At 37.1% G+C, this 22,070-nt stretch overlaps 2 protein-coding genes across 5 annotated transcripts in view; both read right to left on the reverse strand.

The window, feature by feature from the left end:
* cntln (centlein, centrosomal protein) overlaps positions 1-22,070 on the reverse strand; it is a 278,092-nt gene that overhangs the window by 36,865 nt on the left and 219,157 nt on the right. The gene's annotated exons all lie outside the window — the stretch shown is intronic.
* sh3gl2a (SH3 domain containing GRB2 like 2a, endophilin A1) overlaps positions 16,521-22,070 on the reverse strand; it is a 53,597-nt gene continuing 48,047 nt past the window's right edge. For all 4 annotated transcript variants that reach the window (XM_088341832.1, XM_088341831.1, XM_088341830.1 and 1 more), the window contains 2 exons: positions 21,214-21,225; positions 16,521-20,006 (listed from right to left, as the gene is read on the reverse strand). In XM_088341832.1, the coding sequence (XP_088197958.1) occupies positions 19,810-20,006; positions 21,214-21,225 (209 nt within the window). In that variant the 3' untranslated portion in view covers positions 16,521-19,809. The remainder of the gene's footprint in view (positions 20,007-21,213; positions 21,226-22,070) is intronic.

Raw genomic sequence — 22,070 nt, forward strand, 5'->3', positions numbered from 1 at the left:
CGAAGTTCTTGTGAATCTCTTCTAGCTAAGTGCTGCTTTTGGCGTAGCTGTCAGTGAACGGTGCACAAGGCGGATTTTGAGTGTCTGCTGCCCATTTCAAGCTTTCAGCACCGCCTAAATCCCAGCAGGAAGACACAAGCACTCAGGCATCTTCCACTCACATCCGCCGTCCATGTATTCATGTTCCATCGGCTGTTGTCCTCGTTGAGAGATCTTGAATTCCTTTTCAAAAATCAAACAAAAAGTAAAATTGCCTAAAGATAAAAAAGGCATTACTGTACTTCTAAAAATGAATGGAAATAATGATGTTCTAGGTACATGTTCTCCAAAAGTTTAAAAGTGGGGTGCGCCGTTTGAGGTGTCTTTAAAAAGTTGAAACAATGCCCAAGTGAGTTCAAAGAGCCTCTATATATTTTTACCACCGCACCTAGCAACTTTTATCTTACTTTTAGCACTGGACTTGCAACTCATTAGGAAGCAGAAAAAGGGGGGGGGGGGGTAGTGGACGGGTAGAGATATTACATGCCTGTTCTCGGGTTTCTTTGTTAGTGTAGCCTGAAAATGGTAAAAGTAAAAAAAAAGCCTGTTTTTCATGAACCAGAAAAGGATCAGGACCCAAACACGCGACGTTACTCACACAAGCCTTTTATTTTACGGGAAATGGGGAGTGATGCACGTTAGGCAGCAGTCTGGCGTGAAATGATAGGAAGCCAGAGGCCGACGAGATCGATACCAATTGCCCGAGTTGATATCGGACGGATGGTATAAAGAAACAGGATATCGAAAATAAATAGGACAAACTAGACGGGAACGAAAACTGGAGAAAATAATAAACAGGACAAAAATACACAGAAACAAAACTGGAAACCGAAATTAAACAGGACAAAATAAACGGGAATAATACCGGACAGGAAATACCAACAGGAACAGGACCGAGTCGAAACCCACGTCTTGTGGGACAGAAGTTCGTTTTAGAGCACTGAGCTTAGATAAACTGAAAACCAATCCGTCAATGAGCCGCAGCTGGTGCTACATGGGCGGGGCCAATTGGGCGCCATTGAACCGTAACCAAAAAGACTAAAAAAAGAAGAGTTTTATAGTATTAGTACTGGAGGAATGAGCTCACCGAGGCTGCGATCATGACTTTGTGCCAGGAGATGACAGCAGAAGATAGCAAGAAGTTGTGTCACCACCTTTGACACTTATTCATACAAAAAGTACAATTCAAAGTGATGTAAAAATATTCTATGTACTTAAAACAATCTAACAAACACACATCCCCTTTCAACCACTCAATATCCCAGACCAAGGGTCACCAACGTGGTGCCCGTGGGCATCCCTTTAAGAACTGCTTAAAATAGCTCACCACCGATGGTTCAATGTGATTTTCTAGGAAATATGGTTTCTCATCGACATAATGTTTTCGTTGTTGACTAAGCCTATTTTAACCCAAAATAAATAAATAATAAATAAATCCTTATAATAATGCGATAATAACATGATATGTAGTTATGTAAGAAATGCATATCAAACTAGTATCTCATCTCATCTCATTAGCCGTACCGCTTATCCTCAGTAGGGTCGCGGGGGGGCTGGAGCCCATCCCAGCAATCATCGGGCAGTGGGCAGGGGACACCCTGAACTGGTTGCCAGCCAATCGCAGGGCACACAGGGACAGACAACTCATTCGCTCATTCACACCTAGGGACAATTTGGACCGGCCAATTCACCTGAAATGCATGTCTTTGGAATGTGGGAGGAAACCGGAGTGCCCGGAGGGAACCCACGCAAGCACGGGGAGAACATACAAACTCCGCACAGAAAGTCTGGAGCTGGATTTGAACCCACGACAGGTTCCCATGACATGAACTGTGCCGCACAAGCGCTAACCACTGCGCCGCCGTGCTGCCTCAAACTAGTATCCCTTTGTGCTAATCAGAATAAAAAAATGTAGCTCCTAGATTAAAAAATGTTGGTGGCCCTGTTGCAAACAATTATATACGCTGACACACAAAAAAAAGATCATGAAGGAAACATTACAGTTTATATTTACTACAATCAAATGTCTATTTTTTCTTTTGCATCACATTTTTAAAAAATGAGTAACATCTCATAATCTTGCTTTTTAAAAAATTGTTAAATGAGAATATTAGGATTAAGCACTCCCCAACCCAACCCATATTTAGATATGAAAACAATTACACAAGCATACATTTAAAATATAAATATAAAAATGCAAATAAAGGAACAAAAAAAACAAACAAAATTATCCAGGAATCAGGACCCAATTGCGTAATGTTTACGCAGTTTTATTCAAAGAAAGAGGAAGGGCTGCGCCCATGATCCGGTGCTCGCTGGACGCGGGAAACCAGTCGCTCTCAAAATCGGATTGTTATCCGAATACGGGAGTGGATCTTCCGTAGCGGGCCATGGCGGTGTCACGGACGGGAAACAGGTCAATAGCCAGGACAGGACAGCAAAAACGTGGTCGGGGTCAGAAACCGGTTGTAAGCCAGGACGGGAGAGCAGACGTAGTCGGGATCAAAACGGGTCGTAAGGCGAGACGGGAGAGCAGACGTGGTCGGGATTAAAACAGGTCATAGCCAGAGACAAACGGGGAGGAACGGGCAGGTGGAAAAACGGGTACAAAAACGGGACAGGCGGAAGTCAGGGTCAAAAAAGGCTTGCCTTGTATCAACAGAGGTTCGCAGATGGACTGTCAACAGGAGAGTGACAGGACTAGGTTAAAATAGGGACACCAAATGAGCGGGCATGGGTGATTCACATCGGAAATCATGACAAACATACTAATTTAAACTGTAGTAAAAACAATACTTAGAATACTAGAATTTTCTACAGTCATTCCTTTTGACGACGGCCTCCCTGCAATTATTCCAGATCCAGTTTTGTCTTGTTGATCCAATGAGGTCAAGTGCTTTAGAAAATTAACTGTACGACATACCGCTTCAAAAAGTCTTAGGTCCTCGTATAACCTACCCGAAGACTTAAGATATCATGATTCATTTCCATAGTCTTTAAATGTGAATCATTCTCGAAAGGATTAGCTTTAATGATAGCACGTGTTGATTTGCATTGAGAGGCTTGCATTTTTGAGCGACGGTTTCATGCGTCGGGGCCGGGCTTGGTCGACGGCCAGCCGAGTGGCACGATGGCAGCCGGAGCGGATCTTCGGTATGCGATTCTTTTGCGGTGCCACCTGCGTGTCTTTTACCAAGGGGATTTGTACCTCCTCAATCACTGACACGGGCGGATTATAGGCGCTTAGGTCAAAAAGCCAAACGCAAGCCGCGTCTTGTGCATTCCAGAAGTCGGTCGGATGCTAAAAGACGAATAAGAGCATCTTCTACGCAGCTGGAAAGAAGACCGGTTCCGATCTGAACTCTAAATGGGCTGCGAGTACTATTGAGAGTGCTACTGAGAGCCAAAGAAAACAAAACGTGACATTTGGATGTTCTTCACAGGCTTGCCTGGAGTTTCTCTTGCTTCCTTCCACATTCCAAATGAATGAGAATGAACCTAACAGCTAATCCAGCACTGGGTCCAAAAGCTCATTACGTTTTTTTTTACACACCGTGCATTGCTTTGAAAATTTTTCACCATTTAGACCCAAACTGGAAAAAACATTAATACTTAATAAGTCATTTGTTGTAGGTGACAATTAAAAACGTTTGATATCTCTTTTCCTTAGCTGTGATAAAATAAGGGGGAATGATAATAAGGTGATAGTTTATTCTGTTTTTAGACACCTGCAAGAAGTTGGCTGAGTTTGTCAGGGCTGTTTGTTATTTTGTCTATTATCATTGCGCTCAGTTTCATGTTATTGTGGCACTCTGATCATTATTTTGACCATTTTTTGCATTATGGGTTGTTACGTATTTTGATTATAATGTGCTATTGGCCAATCATGTTTCCGTACTTGGATTTCCACACCCCTGAGGGCTGATCTGCTTTTATAACCTTGAAGAGTTAGAAAAAAAGAAGCCGGTCAAGGGATGTCCCCAGAAAAGGGTTTCTCCCAGTAGTCCTTGCATGTTCAAAATCAATTGATGTCTTCTATCCTTATTTTGTTTGTCTACTCAAGTTTGATGTCAACAATACTGATAAGGTAAATCAAAAAATCTAATGGTTTACAATGATATAAATGTAGATTCAGTTCAAAGTAATAAAAGCAGCATTTTGTAACAAAATATCCAGAGTCTGCACTTACCACACTCCCAACATGGGGTGTCGAACTCATTTTAGCTCAGGGGCCACATGGTGGAAATAGCAATCCCACAGGGGGCAAATTGGTTAATCAATGAGCAAATCAATGAGTAGTGTGTGTAAGAGTTTACACGCATTTTCAAAAATACATCTTTGTTATTGATATAAATCAAACTAGTTTAATAATTTATTTTGTAATAATTTCAGCAGAATTAGTGTGGAAAAGAGTTAAGCAGTTCTGCCAAAATTCAAGCTTTTAAGTTAAAGCTTTATAGCATTAACTTCTGGGTGAAATTGTTAACTCTACTTTTACTCTGGGGTTAAAAAGCTATAACCCATGAATCAAAGAGCTTTAACTCTGGGGTAAAGGCTCTTTTCACTCGGATCCGCTCTTTAATAATGAGCTTCAATTTTTAACTGAAAGTTGGTATAATAATTCTAAGTTGAAACATTAGCATTTTATACTAAATATCGTAGTAAAATCTTTAACCTTGCTCTAACTTTAGAGTTAAGTGCTATAACTTTAGACTGAAAGTCGATTTGACGCTTTAACTCAGTGTTAAAAAAATCATTTTTTTAAGCTTAAATCTCTGAGCGAAAGCTTTAACCTGTTTTAACTCTTGCACTAATTCGGAGTTAAAATGCTATAACTCTTGAGTTGATGAGCTTTAATTCTTGACTCAAAGTCGGCTTAAGGCTATTATTCAGAGTTAAAACATTTAAAATTTTAGCATAAATCTCAGAGTTAAAGCTTTATCTCTGCTTTAACTCTTCAGTCAAAGAGGGTTTGTTCTGGAGTTAAAAAGTAATAATTCTTGAATCAAAGTGTTTTAACTCTGGCGGTAAGACTGATTATTTTTGAGTCCAAGTCGATTCATTTATTTTATCCATCCATCCATCAATCATCTGCACCACTTATCCTCAGTAGGGTCGCGGGGGTGCTGGAGCCCATCACAGCTATGTTCAGGCAGTGGGCAGGGGACACCCTGAACTCGTTGCCAGTCAGTCGCAGGGCACACAGAGACAGACAACTCACTCGCTCATTCACACCTAGGGACAGTTTGGACCGGGCAATTGACCTGACATGCATATTTTTGGAATGTGGGAGGAAACCGGAGTGCCCAGAGGAAACCCACGCAAGCACGGGGAGAACATGCAAACTCCACACAGGAAGGTCCGATCTCATGACCTCAGAACTGTGCTGCACAAGCGCTAACTACTGCGCTGCCGTGATGCCCTTATTTATTTTAATCCAAAGTTAAAACAAAGCTTTAACCTGTTTTAACTCTTTTGTTATATTCTTTTAATATAGTTAAAAAGCTGTAACTCTTGAGTTAATAGGCTTTAAATCTTGACTCAAAGACTCTGTGTTATGTTTTAAGGTTTACTGTTGCTTAATACGGAGAAGTGCAATCATTAATAAGGGAAGCATATGGGATTTGCAAAGTTTGAAATTGGGTCTTCCGTTGAGGCTTCCCTTTTAGTGTTTGCCTGCAGCGTCTATCAGCCGTGTTGACTGAGACAAGAAGTTAATTGTCTTGTGACTGAGCACCATTGAGTGTGCACGCTTGCGGTGAGGAGCCGCTACGGTCTCGAACTGGGCGCTCAGAGACGCTGTCAAGCGTGGAAAGGCCGACACAATGGGCCTTGCCGGGCACGCCCGTCTCCGGGATCTGCAAGCCGACAGGTTCCGCCAGCCAGCGCTTTTGCACGCTCTAAAGGCTACCACAGGACTACTGGGTTTACATGCTTACGTAAAGATACCCACACGCGGACGTAAATGTACATGAAAGACATTTGGGATTTAAATCATCTGGCAGCAAAACTGCAGAGAGAAACATCTCACAAATGTACACTAATGTAACATTATTAATTATGATTGAGACTAATTAATCAGTATTCAAACCTTTAATTAGTTTAACTTAGGGGTTTTAAACTCAATTTACTTAGGGATTGCCAGAGTTAGGGTCTGGGTGAAGTTGGGCCAAATTGTGTTTTCTACAAAAAAGTGCTTGTAAAAACATTCCCCTGGGCTCAAATTTTTTTTTGTTTGCATGATGAAAAAATAAATAATAAAACAGTAATAATTTATGTGAAAATCAGTCAATCAATCAATCAATCAATCAATCAATCAATCCATAATCCAAGTTGAGGATTGTATGTAAAAGTGTGTATTATTTATTGCCTTTCAGTGTTAAATAAAACAATGCAGAAAATTCTAGTGTTTAAGCAATACACACTAACATTGGTATGATAAGTCATGTATTTTTGCTTATTATTCAAATCAATGTTGTTTTTTTCTGAATAAACCTTTTTTTTGTACCACTAGGAGGCACTAAATGATACACACCGCCCCTTTACATCTTAAAATAATAATTCCCACCAAAATAATAATTTCCACCAATTTTGTTTCCTACATAAAATAATGTATTTTTAAATAGCCACCAAAAGCCAGGTAGATACTGGTATCGGCTACGATTCCGACTTCCGATACTGAAAAAAAGCTTGTATATACATACATTTATCAGTCAATTTACAGAATTTATTGATGTTTTGGAGTTGCGAAGTTACAATCATTAGAATTGTCATTCAAATGGTTGTTTTGCAATGTTTGTAGGTTCCTGCAAATGTTTGTGTGCGCTTGTGTGCATTTGTGTGTGTCAGTGTGTCAAGTTTAAGTGATGTGGCTATTTGAATGGGCTGACGGATTTGCACGCCAAATGCGCTGCCCTCGGCATGTTTTGCATGCTGGCCTCATTTGAGGGCCCCTCGCTCTGTTTCATGGTGGTTACAAAAAAGACCTCCACCCCAATATATATGTATATAACCCAAATTTAAGACAAAATATAGGTATAATATATATAAATATATACAAAGGACACAAACACAGTAACAATTACATATATTACCATTTGAACTCCGGTTAAATCTTTGACCTTTATAGCGTTAATCGACACAAACTTGTACACAAAAAAAAAACCCACTGACTTAAGACAAAAAAGTACTTATATTTATTTCCATCTCCTTTAATGGCCGCTTACACAGACACTCTAACACATTTATTAAAAGTTGAGCTCAACATTAGTTTAACCATATGAATCAACACGAAGAGTAAGTCGCAGAAAAAGCACACATAAACTAACTAAAACAACAAAACAAAGACGCACGCATTAACAATTGCAGGTATTAAAATTTCAACCTGAGTTAAAGCTTTAACTCTAACTGCATTAATTACGCAAACAATAGCTCACGCACACACACACACACACACACACACACACACACACACACACACACACAAACTATAAGAATAACAAATAATATAAGTTTAACTTAAACAAACTCGCATGAAACACACTCCCAAAATTGAAAAAAACCCCAACAACAAACACACACATAAAAACACAAACAACAATGTGGATAATTCTCACAAAACGCTTTGAATCCTCACATATTTATATTTTAAGATTTTAACACAGAAATAGACTCATACAGTGTATAAGAAATTTAACATAGCTTTAACTACATTAATTAACCCAAACAGTAATTAACACAAAAACAGACAACACAACTAACATTGACAATAACACAAAACACACATGCAAACGCAATAACAATAACAGCTGTTAAAGTTTAAACTCAAGTTAAAGCTTTAACATTTATAACACTGATTAACTCGCACATACCACACACAATCACAGCAGCAATTACAGACACTGTATTATGAATTGAAATTGTGTTAAACCTTTAACTTTTATAGCATAATTAACACAAACTATGACTCACACAAAAAACACACGCACACAAACAGACCTTGACAATAACACAAAGACACACAAAAAACTAAGGTAAACCTTTAACTTTTATTGCATTAATTAATAACTCGCAAAAATAAACTTACATACACAAACCAGCCCTGACAATTACACAAAGGCGCACGCATACACAGTAATATTTACAGATGTTAAATTTTTAACTCAAGTTGAAGCTTTAACTTTTATAGCATTAACTCAAACCAACCGTGACAATAGCACAAAAAACACAAAAACAAAGAAAAAATTACATATATTCAAAATTTTTACTTGACTTTAAGCTTGAACTGAAATCACATTAATTGACACAAAAAGTAACACACAAAGAAACCTTCACAACACAAAGACACACACATACACGGTAATATTTACAGATATAAAAATATGAACTTGAGTTAAAACTTTAACTGTTATGCCATTCATTATCACAAACATCCACTCGCACAAAACAAACACGCACTCGGCCCACACACAAACTAATTTCGAACAAAAACATGAAGACACACACAAACACAGTAACAATAACAAACATAAAAAAATAAACTTGAGTTAAAGCTTTAATTTTAACTGCATTAACACACAATAACTCGCATAAAAAAAGCTCATATTATTAACCTAAATTAACCTTGACAAAAACACAAAGACACACACTAAAACAGTAATAATCACATATATTAAAACTTGACCTTGAGTTAAAGCTTTAACTTTATCCATATAATTAACACAAACAGTAAGCCAGTAAGGATTAAACATACAAACAAATGCGTGTACACAAACTGAAACACTCGTGTGGACGCTTACACGGAGTCACAAACTAGACACACTCATGAACACACTCCTAAATTTATAATAGATAAAATATACAGAAAAAATATATAAAACAATAATAAAAAAAACGTATGAGAAAATATAAAAAAAAAATAAAAAAAAAATACAATTAATACTAATAATAATCTATAAAAATAAAAACATGTAAAAATACTGATTAAATTAATAAAATAAAACAATACAATAAAATAATAATAAAATTGCAATAAAAATATAAAGGGATAAAATCAAATATTAAAAAATATATTAAAATAAAAATACAAATCACAAATATTTTTCCAGATACATTAACACACACGCGCACACAAATAGCCGTCAGACCTGCCTTACTGGCTACCTGTGTGTCTGTGTGTGCGTATGTGTGTGTGTGACAGGGGTATTATGTCTTTTCGTTGGGTGTTGATAGTCGGGATTTCCTGATGAATAGCGCAAGTATGCGTATTCGCTGCCACCAAGCATGTGAAGACACACAAGCTTGCACACTCCCACTAACAGCTGCTTCACAAAAGTGTGTCTTTGCTCGTTTTATGATGTCTATCCTTTTATCGCGATTTTTAAAAATAAATATTTGGCCAACAAAATAATCAAATACATTTGTCAGGTGGCAAAAGCAATTTGTGTTAATTTGCACACTGGTCATATGAACAAATTCAGAATGGACTAATCAAATCTGAGCTTGCTTTCTCTAAGATGGAGTGAGATTTTATTTGACCCCATCCGAGGGGACTGGCAGAACTGCGTAAACCTGCATGTAATTTCATCACACGTGACTCTCATTATCCCCAGCCTTTATATCGACTGTGCCGACAGCAAAGGCTGTTGGGTAATTGCCATTGTTATGTTTTCAGCAGATTTGTGTCATAGTTTTTCCGTGTCCTGTTCGGATATTTTGTCGTTTTTTTATTTTGTTCCTGGGTTTTTGTTATCAAACATCGTGTATCATTTTTTGAGCACGCCGACATCGTTCTCTGCCTCCCTGCCCCCCTGCATATATTATCATAACAGATACTTCACATAGTTATTTTTGTTAAGTATGATTCTTTATGTCTGTACTTTACTCGAGTACATTTATTTGGAAATATATTTTACCCTACTACTTTTAAAAGCAAGTAGCTATGGTTTTTTACTTTACATTGGTACCTCTAGCTTTGTAACCTGAAACATTTGTAAGTAAAGACAACTTTTGAATGTAAATGCGCTAATCCTTTCCCAGCCCCGCGAAAGTATATATATATATATATATATATATATATATATATATATATATATATATATATATATATATATTTTTTTTTTTTTTTAAATATTTTTTTATATATATTTTTTTAATATATTATAAAAGAGCATAGAACATGAAAACAATACATATTAAAGATAGATTACTATACAATAAACATAAAACAAGAGGCACATAATCTAAAGAAAAGAAGCAAAGAATAAAGGAAACCATAAAAATATTCATTTACTTTTTAACAGGCCTCTTTGTTTACTGGTCCTCAGAAGTGTGTCTTGAAAAACTGATCCAATGACGTCTACTTTTGGCGACTTTTGCCAATCCGTTGGAAATGCGCGAGGCAGACGCCATCATAATAAGAGATAGCCCAACCTGTCAAGATTTTTTCTGGGTGATTCATTTCCTCAAATTCTAAGATTTCCCAGAATTTTGCCCAAATGTCTTTAATTTTGACTGCGTCCTCCTCCTTGTCATCTCTGAACTCGTCCTTCACAGCGGTATGTGTTTTCATACCTGTCTATTATCTGTTGCTTATTTTCCATGGCCAGAAAAAGTCCTCCTCTTCTTTTTTCCTTGTCTACTTTTCTGCATGTACTTCATGGGATTCATTGTGAATGGTAGTTCTTTGTAGCGGTACCATACAATATACTGTTTACAGAGAGGGAAGGGGACACGAAGAGCATGCAGGGATTCATGCAGACCCACCGGTTTACCAAGTAGAACTCTTGGAGCGGTGAATGGCAGCGCCCACTGTACTGTATTTTTGACTTTGTATCTTGAATCATCTTTGTAACCAGAGGCAATATTTTCGTAAATTTGCCATTTTTACTTTGTAACCTTAAACTTCTGTATGTTGAGTCATTTGTAATTGGAGGCACTGTATTTCTATTTATTATTTATTTCTTCCTTTTTTTCAATAACTATTTATTTTTTAAGAGTTTAACCAAGGAATTGTGTGACGAAAAGTAAAAACAATATATAACAAAATAAAAAAACCACGCCTGGCAACCAACAGCCAATCACAATTCATTTTACTGCCTTTCTGCCAATTGGCATTCAGTATAAATTTTGCAGCTATGTCATTTATTGGTTTCAATGTATATTTTGACTGTTATGATTTAATCTGTGTCAACTTTTACTCGAGTACAGCAGACGCCGGCGGTACAACATTCCATTTTGAGGTGCGGGTTGTAAGGTGAAATTGGTGTATGGCAGGGGATAAACACCAATGGTAATTAGCTAATGGGTTACCAACCCTGGTGATCCCAGATGAAGACTATACCATTTTGTTATTTTACTGGAAGTAATACTTATACGTGATAAACGTGTATATGTTGAAATAACATCAAAAACTGAATATATATGTAAAGAAAAATTACATTTTATTTAATGTGTTGCGATGTGAGGAGCTGGAACAGTGGAGACGGTGAATTTGAATTACATTCCATTTGAAAACTACCTCCTTGCTCCTTTCTTCACACGATTCTTCCTGGACAGCGTGCCCAAAGGTGGGGCCTGGTTGGCCTTTGTCCCCCTGAACCATAGGGACAAAGAAGGCTAAAACCAAGAGCAGCCTTCCGCATACCAACGACGAGGCCTAGATGGCCCGTGGATCGGTTCCTTCAAGTCAAGCCACCATGAAGTCCGCAAGATCAGTCTCCAAAAAAGGGGAGAAAGATCCGGCTTTCTCCATGGAACATGGACCTTCTCTGCTCCCACCTGTTGCTTTGTCTGACCCAAAGCTAATGCAACAAAGGATAAGGCAACAAATCGTCTTGGTGCTGGGCTTGAATATTTTATTTTGACACGCTTTGAAATAACTCCTGATCATCTAAATGATTGAAATACCTTAAAACCATATCTATTAACCAGTGCTTTCCAGTTGCTACAGAAGTCCTCTCCTCTTCCTTCACACTCGAGAACGTCTCTGAGTGTCTGTCCAAAATCCCGTTACTCTGGGTCTTCTGTAGATTTTCCACATTTTTTTTGAAAATGAAGTAATGATGTGATAATGGCACACTTATTTGCGGTCTTCTGACCATGTAGGCCACCCACCAGGAGAGACGCTCCCAAGGAATGCTTCTTACTTACTGCATTGCATCATCAAACACTACTTCACCCCCCATCATTCTTTCCTTCATGTTCCCTTTTATATCTTTCTTTTCTTTCTTGTTCCCTTTCTAATCTTTTTTGTGTTCCCTTTTTTTATATTAATTTCCCTTTTTTTTCCTTTTTTATCTCTCTTTCTTCGTGTTCCTTTTTTTGAACTTTCTTTTCCTTTTTTAATCTTTTTCTTTCTTGTTCCCTTTTTTATCTTTCTTTTCTTTCTTGTACCCTTTTTAATCTTTTTTGTGTTCCCTCTTTTATTTTTATTTTCCTTTGTGTTCCCTTTTCATCTTTCTTTCTTTCTTTCTTTCTTTGTTTCGTGTTTCCTTTTTAATCTTTCTTTCTTGTTCCCTTTTTTAAATCTTTTTCTTTCTTGTTCCTTTTTTATCTTTCTTTTCTTTCTTGCTCCCTTTCTAATCTTTTTTATGATCCCTTTTTTAATTTTAATCTTCCTTTGTGTTCCTTTTTTATCTTTATTCATTTCTTTCTTCCGTGTTCCCTTTTAAATATTTATTTTCTGTTCCTTTTTTTAATCTTTCTTTCTTGTTCTCTTTTTTAATCTTTTCTTTCTTGTTTCATTTTTATCTTTCTTTTCTTTCTTGTTCCCTTTCTAATCTTTTTTGTGTTCCTTTTTTAATTTTAATCCTTTGTGTTCCTTTTTTATCTTTATTCATTTCTTTCTTCCGTGTTTCCCTTTAAATATTTCTTTCGTGTTCCTTTTTAATCTTTCTTTCTTGTTCTCTTTTTAAATCTTTTTTCTTTCTTGTTCCATTTTTATCTTTCTTTTCTTTCTTGTTCATTTTTAATCTTTTTTGTGTTCCCTTTTTATTCAAATTTTACTTTGTGTTCCTTTTTTATTTTTCTTTCTTTCTTCTGTGTTCTTTTTAATCTTTCTCTTGTGTTCCCTTTTTTAATCTTCCTTTCTTTCTTGTTCCTTTTTTATCTTTCTTGTTCCCTTTTTAATCTTTCTTTCGTGTTCCTTTTTTTAATCTTTCTTTCTTTCTTCTTCCCTTTTTTATTCTTTTCAAGTTCCCTTTTTCATCTTTCTTTTCTTTCTTGTTCCCTTTCTGATCTTTTCTGTGTTCCTTTTTTATTTTCATAGTCCTTTGTGTTCCTTTTTTATCTTTTTAAATTTCTTTTGTGTTCCTTTTTTAATCTTTCTTTTGTGTTCCTTTTTTAATCTTCCTTTCTTTCTTGTTCCCTTTTTAAATCTTTTTTCTTTCTTGTTCCCTTTTTTAAATCTTTATCTTTTTCGTGTACCTTTTTTATCTTTTATTTTGGTTCCCTTTATCTTTCTTTTGTGCTCCCTTTTTTTAATCAATGGCTTTCTATTTTCCTTTCACTCTGTCATTCTATTCCCTTCTCTGCTTTTATCCATTTCTTTCTCTTATTTTCTATGTTTCGCTCTCATTTTAGTTTATTTGTTTCCTTCTCACTTTCTATGTTTTGCTCTCATTTTATTTGTTTCTTTCTCACTCTCTTTCTATATATTTTCTCTGCCTGTTTCTCTTTATTTTAATGCACAAGTCTGGCCCCTGTGGAAGTGTTTTTTTTCTATCATGTGGCCCCCTGAGCTAAATTGACACCTTTTCTCTTATCTTTTACAGCCAGCAGTGCTCATTATGGCCTCTAGAGAGCGTCCTCGCTCCACTCCTTTTGGTTTCTCTGGTGTCGTGACTAAGAGAAAAGGCAAGATGGAGTGGGACGAACGTCACGAAGAGGACGGGAGACGCCCAAAGTCTCCACACTTTCACTCAATGCGGCAAACAGAGCGTGACTAACCTGCAAAAACCTTAAATCCTTTCGCTCCGCCGTTTCTCTTCCTTTGGCAAACGCTGCATACTAACACAAGGCTGTACATTCATTCCATATAAATTAATTTAAAGAAATAACGTATTTGGTACTATCTAAATTTAAAATGGTCTTTCCTAACTAAACTTGCAATCTATGAAAACATACCGAACCCAACAAAAAAGGATACATAAATCAAACATCTATCTATTCATCTGAGTAATTTATTGATTTTTCTTATTCTACATTAAATGTTTCCCAGGCTTGTTTTAGTGTCAGAAAAATTCCCTACATTTACATTTTGATTTAATCAATTTAAAAAGGTGTAAATATACCACAACTTATTCTTACTCAGTACTAAACAGTGAGTAAAACGAACATCATATTAAAAAAAGAAAAAAAAAACATATCAGGAACTGCCATTAATGTATAAATGGTAATATATTTCAGAACAAAGACCGATACTGTTAATCAGATTTTAAGCAATCAAATATTAAATGGTAATTAACACCGATACAACATGCCGGACAAAAATCTCTTCCCTCGGAAAAAAAAGAGTGGTATTTTGAAAGAATATATTCGCTGTATTTGAATATATTTTTTTGCAATTTATATGCCTGATTCAATTTTCCTTATACGTATGAGTAATTGACATCACGGAATGATACCGATCGAATCTTGAGTGGTTATTGATACCAATACCACACGCTAAAACCATTGATATGAAAAATTCCCTTTTCTCTGTAATGCATTGATATTTTTAATATTTAGTTCATCAATCCCATTGATTTAAGTAGACAGAAATACATGGACTATCATACAATCGTTTTTTTTTAAATAAATATTCATAGGTCGAGAAATTTGTTATTGTTTGGAAACCTGACCTAGTAGACGCCACCGTGGTTGTTTGGCATTTTACTGCTATGCCGTGCACATTTGATTCTGTTCGCATTAGACATAGACAATAAAGTGCCATCTAGTGGTCAATAATGACACAAAATACTTTTAAGAATACCACAAAATAATTCAATTATATTTATTTTCCCAATGCATGAAGCTGACTTGATTTTACTTACAAGTACGGATGACGGATACCACAGATTCGGATCAATTCTTGAGGTCATTGATACATACAGCATGACCATTAAGACAAAAAACCCTTTTCCTCTGCAAGAAATGACCAATATTTTAAAAGAATACCGCTGAATTCAAACCGAGTTTTCACAATATATATGACTGACTTAATTTCCTTGTAAGGATGACTGATACCACAGGCTGCTAACGATACAGGATTAAACTGAGTGGTCATTGATATCGATACCACATGCAATACAATAAAGACCAAAAATTAAATGTAAATGGTCTGTATTTATACGGCACTTTTCAAGTAACTAAATACCTCCCAAAGCGTTTTACAATGTGCTTCACACCTACTCATTCACACACACCATTGCAGTGTCAGCAATGCAAGGCAACTACCAGCTATCGGGGGCAATAGGGTTTCAGTCTCTTGCCCAAGGACACTTCGACATATAACATGGAGGAGCCGGGAATCGAACCTGCGACCCAAAACGAGTGCTTAACATCCTCCCTCTGCAATAAAAAAGCAATATTATAATAGAATAGCATAAAATGGATGGACGGATGGAAACTTAGTTTCATAGAAAGCAGATGATACTAGTAAGAGCTACCACAGTGAGTACTGATATCTCAATAAAGGTTGGTATTGGCCCAAATACTGATATTTGGTATCAGTACTCCATCGATCTATTAACTGCACCACTTATCCTCAGTTGGGTCGCCGGGGTGCTGGAGCCCATCCCAGCCTAAAGTCATGATCCCAGCCTCAGTCAGCTCATTCCTCAAGTACTAAAACTTCTTTTTCTCATCTTTTTGGGCGTTTGGGTTGGCATTCTGACGGTATTCGAAACAAGCTTTTTCGTACTTTTACCATTTTTGGGATACACTGACAAAGAAATCCGGGAACAAGCATTAAATATCTCTCCACCCGTCCTCCAACTCCCACCTTTCCTGTTTCCTCACGTGTCGCGAGTCGCGAAACATTCATCCATTATCTGCACAGCTTATCCTCAGTAGGGTTGCGGGGGTGCTGGAGCCCATCCGCGCTATATTCAGGCAATGGTTGCCAGCCAGTCGCTGAGCTCATGGAGACATACAACTCACTCGCTCATTCACACCTAGGGACAATTTGGACCAGCCAATTAACCTGACATGCATGTTTTTGGAATGTGGGAGGGAACTGGAGTGCCCAAAGGAAATCCACGCAGGCACAGGGAGAACATGCAAACTCCGCACAGGAAGACTTGTAGCTGGATTTGCTCCCATGACCTCAGAACTGTGCCGCGGACGCACTAACCACTCAGCCTCTAGTATCAGTACTCACTTAACCCCATTGTATTGGCTTCTGACGGGTTTATTTTTTTTTTCATCCAAATTTTTCAAGTTCCAATGTAACAACTACTTCGTTTAAAGCTAAACTCGCGTCCACAAGCAGCAACTCAAAATCGCACAGTTGTCAGTTTATTGGAATCAAGGACATTGATCACATTGTTGTCGTCTTCACATCAAGCATACATCATCAAATCCAAAAGTGCAAGAATGAAACAAAAACCGAGAAAACAATCATGTGCAGCACAGAAAATCTCTCCACCTTCCCGTCTTTAAGTATCGTATACTGTATGGATATATATTTACACCTATAATTTTGATGCCAATACTTGTTAATGGTTACAAAAATAAAATGAAGTTACCGTGGATGAGCAACTACAAACACACATACACGCACGCACATAAGAAATAAAACACACGCGTAGCTGTACAGTCCTCATTGAGGGCAAAAATACATGTGGTAATTTTGTTTTAACCCAGAAAAATAAATAAATCGCATAATTTTTTTTCGTGTGAACAGCCAGCAAAATGTACTGACAGTTGGAAGTTGTGCTTCCCTTTTGATAAGAAACAAAAAGGGAGGCACAAAACAGACCTTTAACGGCACAAACGGGTCAGTTAGGGGCCTCTCATAAGCTCCGGTGGCATTTATTATTTTAAAAATTGAACACTTCATTCACTCATGCCGTTGACCACCTTTTCTATTTTCTATCTACTAGGTAACGAGTGTAATTACACATTTATAACATATACATATAGTCTTCTGTATTTACTACAGATATATCCCGGGATTATTAACATTTGTGCGTTAAAGCCATACAACAATACCAATAAAGTCATCTTACAGATTTAATAAGTGCAGGTCCAGAAATATATAATTATTACATAACCACACTTGTTTTATTACCTTCAATACTTTATCTTAATACTTTAATGTAAATAAAAGTATGACACAACGTATCGTTTTGCGGTTTGATTTTTGTCGAAAACAGAAAATTATTGCACCGTTACTCACTTCCAGTGCACTTTATCATAACCATGCCAACCGAATCACAAATATTCCCATCCCGGAAAGGATTTATGTCCTGGAAAGGGAATTTTTGACCTATTGCTAATGACTGTTACACAACCTAACAAGATGACATTAATGTAGGGTTATAATCTCAGTGAGGGAGAAGCGAGACTTACAAAATCAAATCTTAAGACATTAAAGAAGAAACTACATGTTGGATTATATCACGACATCAATTTTTTTGCACACGAATTGCAGTTTTGAAAAAAACCCCAAAAACGAAACGAACAAAAGAGAAAATCCCCACTTTACCGACCACTGGCTCAAATGTGGAACGTCACAACCTCGCCAATACAATTTGGAATTCTCACACACACACACACACAAAAAAAACGATCCGATAACTTAAGAATGTCATACGATAAAAGAATCTTGGACGTACTTGTATTGTTAAACGTACATTGTGTCGTATTTGACCACTGGATGTTGCTGTATTGTGTCGTGCAACCAAAATCGAGTGTTACAAGCAAAAGAATACAAAACACGGGGACTCAAAGTGACCAAACAGCATCACTTTTCTTCTCATTTTTTCCCCAAGGTTTATGGTTCTTATATGTACCAGTAGCAGCAAGATGGCGGCTACTCTTTGATAGTTCATTTAGGTTTGCTTTTTACTCAAATCAAAATTGTTTTCTCCATGAATTAAGTTTTATTCAACCCAGAGGAGGCGCTAAATAATACACAATGTGTCATGAACCAGAACAGGATCAGGACCCAAATGCGTGACGTTCTCACACAAGCCTTTTATTTTACGGGAAATGGGGAGTCATGCACGTTAGGCGGCGGTCTGGCATGGAAAGACAGGAAGCCAGAGACCGACGAGATCGATTCCAATTGGCCGAATTGATATCGGACAGATGGGGTTGATACCGGACAGGACGGGACAGACAGGATAGATAATGAATCAGGATATCCAAAATAACCAGGACAAACTAGACGCGAAAGATAACTGGAGAAAATAATAAACAGGGCAAAAATAGACGGAAAATAAACTGAAAACCGATACTAAACAGGAGAAACCAAACGGGAACAATACAGGAGATACTAAAAGGGACAGGACCGAGTCGAAACCCACGTCTTGCGGGGCAGAAGTTCAGTCAGGAATTATAGGTCCTACCGCCAGAGTAACGACTCAAGTTATTGGTTTTAAAATCCAATACTAACCTCTAAAGCAGCATTAAAGCTTTCACTCAGAGATTTAAGCTAAAACCTTTCATGTTTTCACTCTGCATTAAGTTATAGCTCTTTAACGCCAGAGTTAAAAGTTATTTAACTCAAGAGTTAAAGCTCAAAGTGTTAAGCCACAAACTTTTAATGTTCTAACTCTAAATCTTTAAACAGACTTTTATACCCATTAAAAAGGAAAATGTCCCAAGATCTTTCGAAAGGTGTTGACTGTCTTTAAGTCTCGAAATACAAAATAAATAAAGATTACAATTCCCGCATTGAATTGATATATTTGTCAAGATAATGCTCACCACAAAATATTTGGTCAAATAGGCAAAAGCTGTTCTTAATTTTCATACAAAGCGAATTAATTTAAAGCCCCAGTGTGTAATATTTGACCACTAGATTGCACTGTATTGTCTAACGCTGACGAAAAACATTGCCGGAAGTACAGCGTTGCAGCAAGATGCTGTACAAACTTGTTATGCAATTTCTAGGCAGGGATTCATCTATGTGAGAGAAATACAAATTTCTCACCCAAATAGTTTTTAAAAATAAAAATTAACATTGGTTTGATAGTTAATGTATTTTTGCCTGGTATTCAAATCAATGTTTTTTTTTACCACTAGGAGGCACTAAATATTACACACTATCCCTTTAATTTTCCTCCTCAGAAATTGCATCTTTCTGAAACATCAATTTATCACAAATTACCGGACGTTGGGTATCACACAAATCCCCGCCCACATGCAAGAATTTAAAAAAAACACAAAAAACTTAGAATAAGAGTAAAATAAAAAAGTAAAAAGACCAATAAAGGGTTTCGGGAATGCAAAACTGCTTTAACATAAAGAGACGAAAATATATTAAAAATTAAACATTGTAAGTGAAAACACTCGCTTTATCGACCTATCGTTTGATCGCTAACAAATATGATGCACACAATGTATTTTTTTGCGTTTTTGTAATTTCTAGCTACTGTTGACTCACAAAGTACAGATGGAGGAGTGAAAACCATATTGATGGGAAGGGAAGGAATTGAAATCATGCCGTGGCTGCTCGCTTTTTTACGCTTGCATACTCCTTTAATCGGCTCCCGTTGGGAATGCGAGATTATTTTGGGAAAGGGACTTTGTTTCTTGGTTTCTTGAGCTGCAGGTGGCGCTCTAGTGCGGCAGGGGCACCAGGATGTCCACGTAGTTGACGGGGAAGAAGCCCGAGTTGCCGTGCAGCATTCCCTCGTACCAGTTTTCGTCGATCTTGTTGGTGAGGGTAATGATGTCGCCTTCCTTGAAGCCCAACTCGCCTTCGTTCTCGGGATCAAAGTCGTAAAGGGCGCGGCAGCAAGGCTGGTCCATTGGGGCTAGGATGGGAAAAAAAAGGAATCGAAAAGAGTTGGGTAGAAAAGGCTGCACAGCGGGCCAATTAATTCAATTTATTGATTAAAAAGGGATCCGCCATCTCCTACATCATAGGTGTCGAACTCACGGTCCTGGCTTACAATCATATCCAGCCCGTGTAATCATTTTGTATCCATCTACTATAATGGTCCGCTGATAACGCTGATAACTCTCAAACTACAGATCCCAAAATGCAGCGCTTCAGCTGCCGCCACAAGACTTCCCGGAAATGTTTCTGCATCGATCGAGTTAGCTGTACCCTGAGGAGTGCAACCTCTTTTAAAACTATCTACTGACAAACAACACATCAGTCAGTTGAAAGACAAGACCGACAAGCGCATTAATAGTGATTCTTTTGTGTCAGGAAGCGGAGACGTAACGTCCAGGGACATCTAGAAAACATCCATCAATCACGATAAAACGGAAGGCTTAACGGAAAAAAGCAGGGTGATGTTTTTGTTGCTGTGGATCATGGAGATGCTAAACCCCACAATGGCTGGGAGAAAAGACTGAAAATGTTAACCGGCATTGTGTGTCATTATGTGTGTAAGGCACAAATTATCTTTATATTTTCATTATTTTTTATTTTAGTTTGATTTTTCTGATATATATGTTTACTGATTTTCTCTGGTACCATGATTAAAAATATGATAATGAGAAAATCGCGCGAATAAATACAATACTCGAACTACACTGATTTCAATTCAAACACACCACCTCAAATGCCAGATTCCCTCTGGAAAATTGCACAGAACATCCCTCCCCACCTGAAAACATACAAAATACTTGGGTTTGCATCGCACACTTCATATCAGGTAGGAGAAATTAAACTTTTATGATTTCTGCTAGAACATTTTGATGAGTGCCTCGGTCCAATCTTTTCTCTTTAATGAATTTAACCAAAACTCTTTTTCTTTGATCAAGGTTTGTCCGTTGGGATCCTGTAAAAATTCACTTACCGATCACTAATGTTTCTTTTCTCAGATTCTGCCACACAAACACACAACATGACAATAACTAGCAGCAATGGCAGCTTTCCTTTCCTCTGTCCTCTGACCACCACAAGCATTCTTTAGCCTCCAGGCTAAGCCCCGCCCACCGGATACATCACAATGTTTACCAAAAAATTGTTTTTCTTCTAAAAGTCAATGAGTGTTAAAAAATTCTCACCTGGTGACCGAGCTGAAGAGAGGGTAGAGGATATGAAGCAAAACCAGGACCATGAAAACAGAAAAAGAAAACGTGAGTAACCACATCGTTTTCAGTCCGATTAGACACATGGTGGGTGAGTAAAGGTGCATTTTGACATTTGGGTCAGCAAAGAAGAGCTCCCACTAATTCTGGCTTAATGCGAAATAGGTCAAACTGACATGTAATACAGTTACAAGGAGAAACAGAAAAAAAATCAGGGTAACATAAATATTAAACAAAAAAAGGGAACAGAAACAACATAATAGAATAAATAAATTAAGAGAAAACATACAAAATATTACCCAAACAAAAAGTAAATTACATTAAATGAAGAAATCAAAGATTACTGGTGTTGTCACCAATAAACAATTATGTCAAGCATATTATAAAAACAAATAAATGGCTTAAAATATTATTTAAACTCTTCTAAATGTAATTACCCCTTATTTTTCTAGCAACACCAGAAGTTTGACCTGAAACATATTTTATTAAATTGTTTTTAAATTGGTGGTAATGTGTTGTGATTCACTTGTTTTTTAGATTAGTTAGCTGTACCCGTTATTATATTTATCCATCATACGACACCTATAATTATAATTAGCATAACATAAAAAAAGGCCAGAAACAAAGGAAGGAAAAATGGCAATACTGCAAGAAAAAAACCTATATGGAAAATGTCCACCAAAACTTTAGATTACAGGTCTCCAACCCTTTTCAAATGTTAAGCTACTTTTTGTTCCCAATTAGCATAACGGGCACTCAGTTTGATATTCATTTTTAAGATAGCAACTTAGCTGGATGGCTTGCTAAATAGCTAAAAAAGTTGGCTTGATAGT

The sequence above is a fragment of the Urocampus carinirostris genome, chromosome 8 (assembly GCF_059441175.1).
Source record: "Urocampus carinirostris isolate Australia breed hairy pipefish chromosome 8, RoL_Ucar_1.0, whole genome shotgun sequence".
Taxonomy (NCBI): Eukaryota; Metazoa; Chordata; class Actinopteri; order Syngnathiformes; family Syngnathidae; genus Urocampus; species Urocampus carinirostris.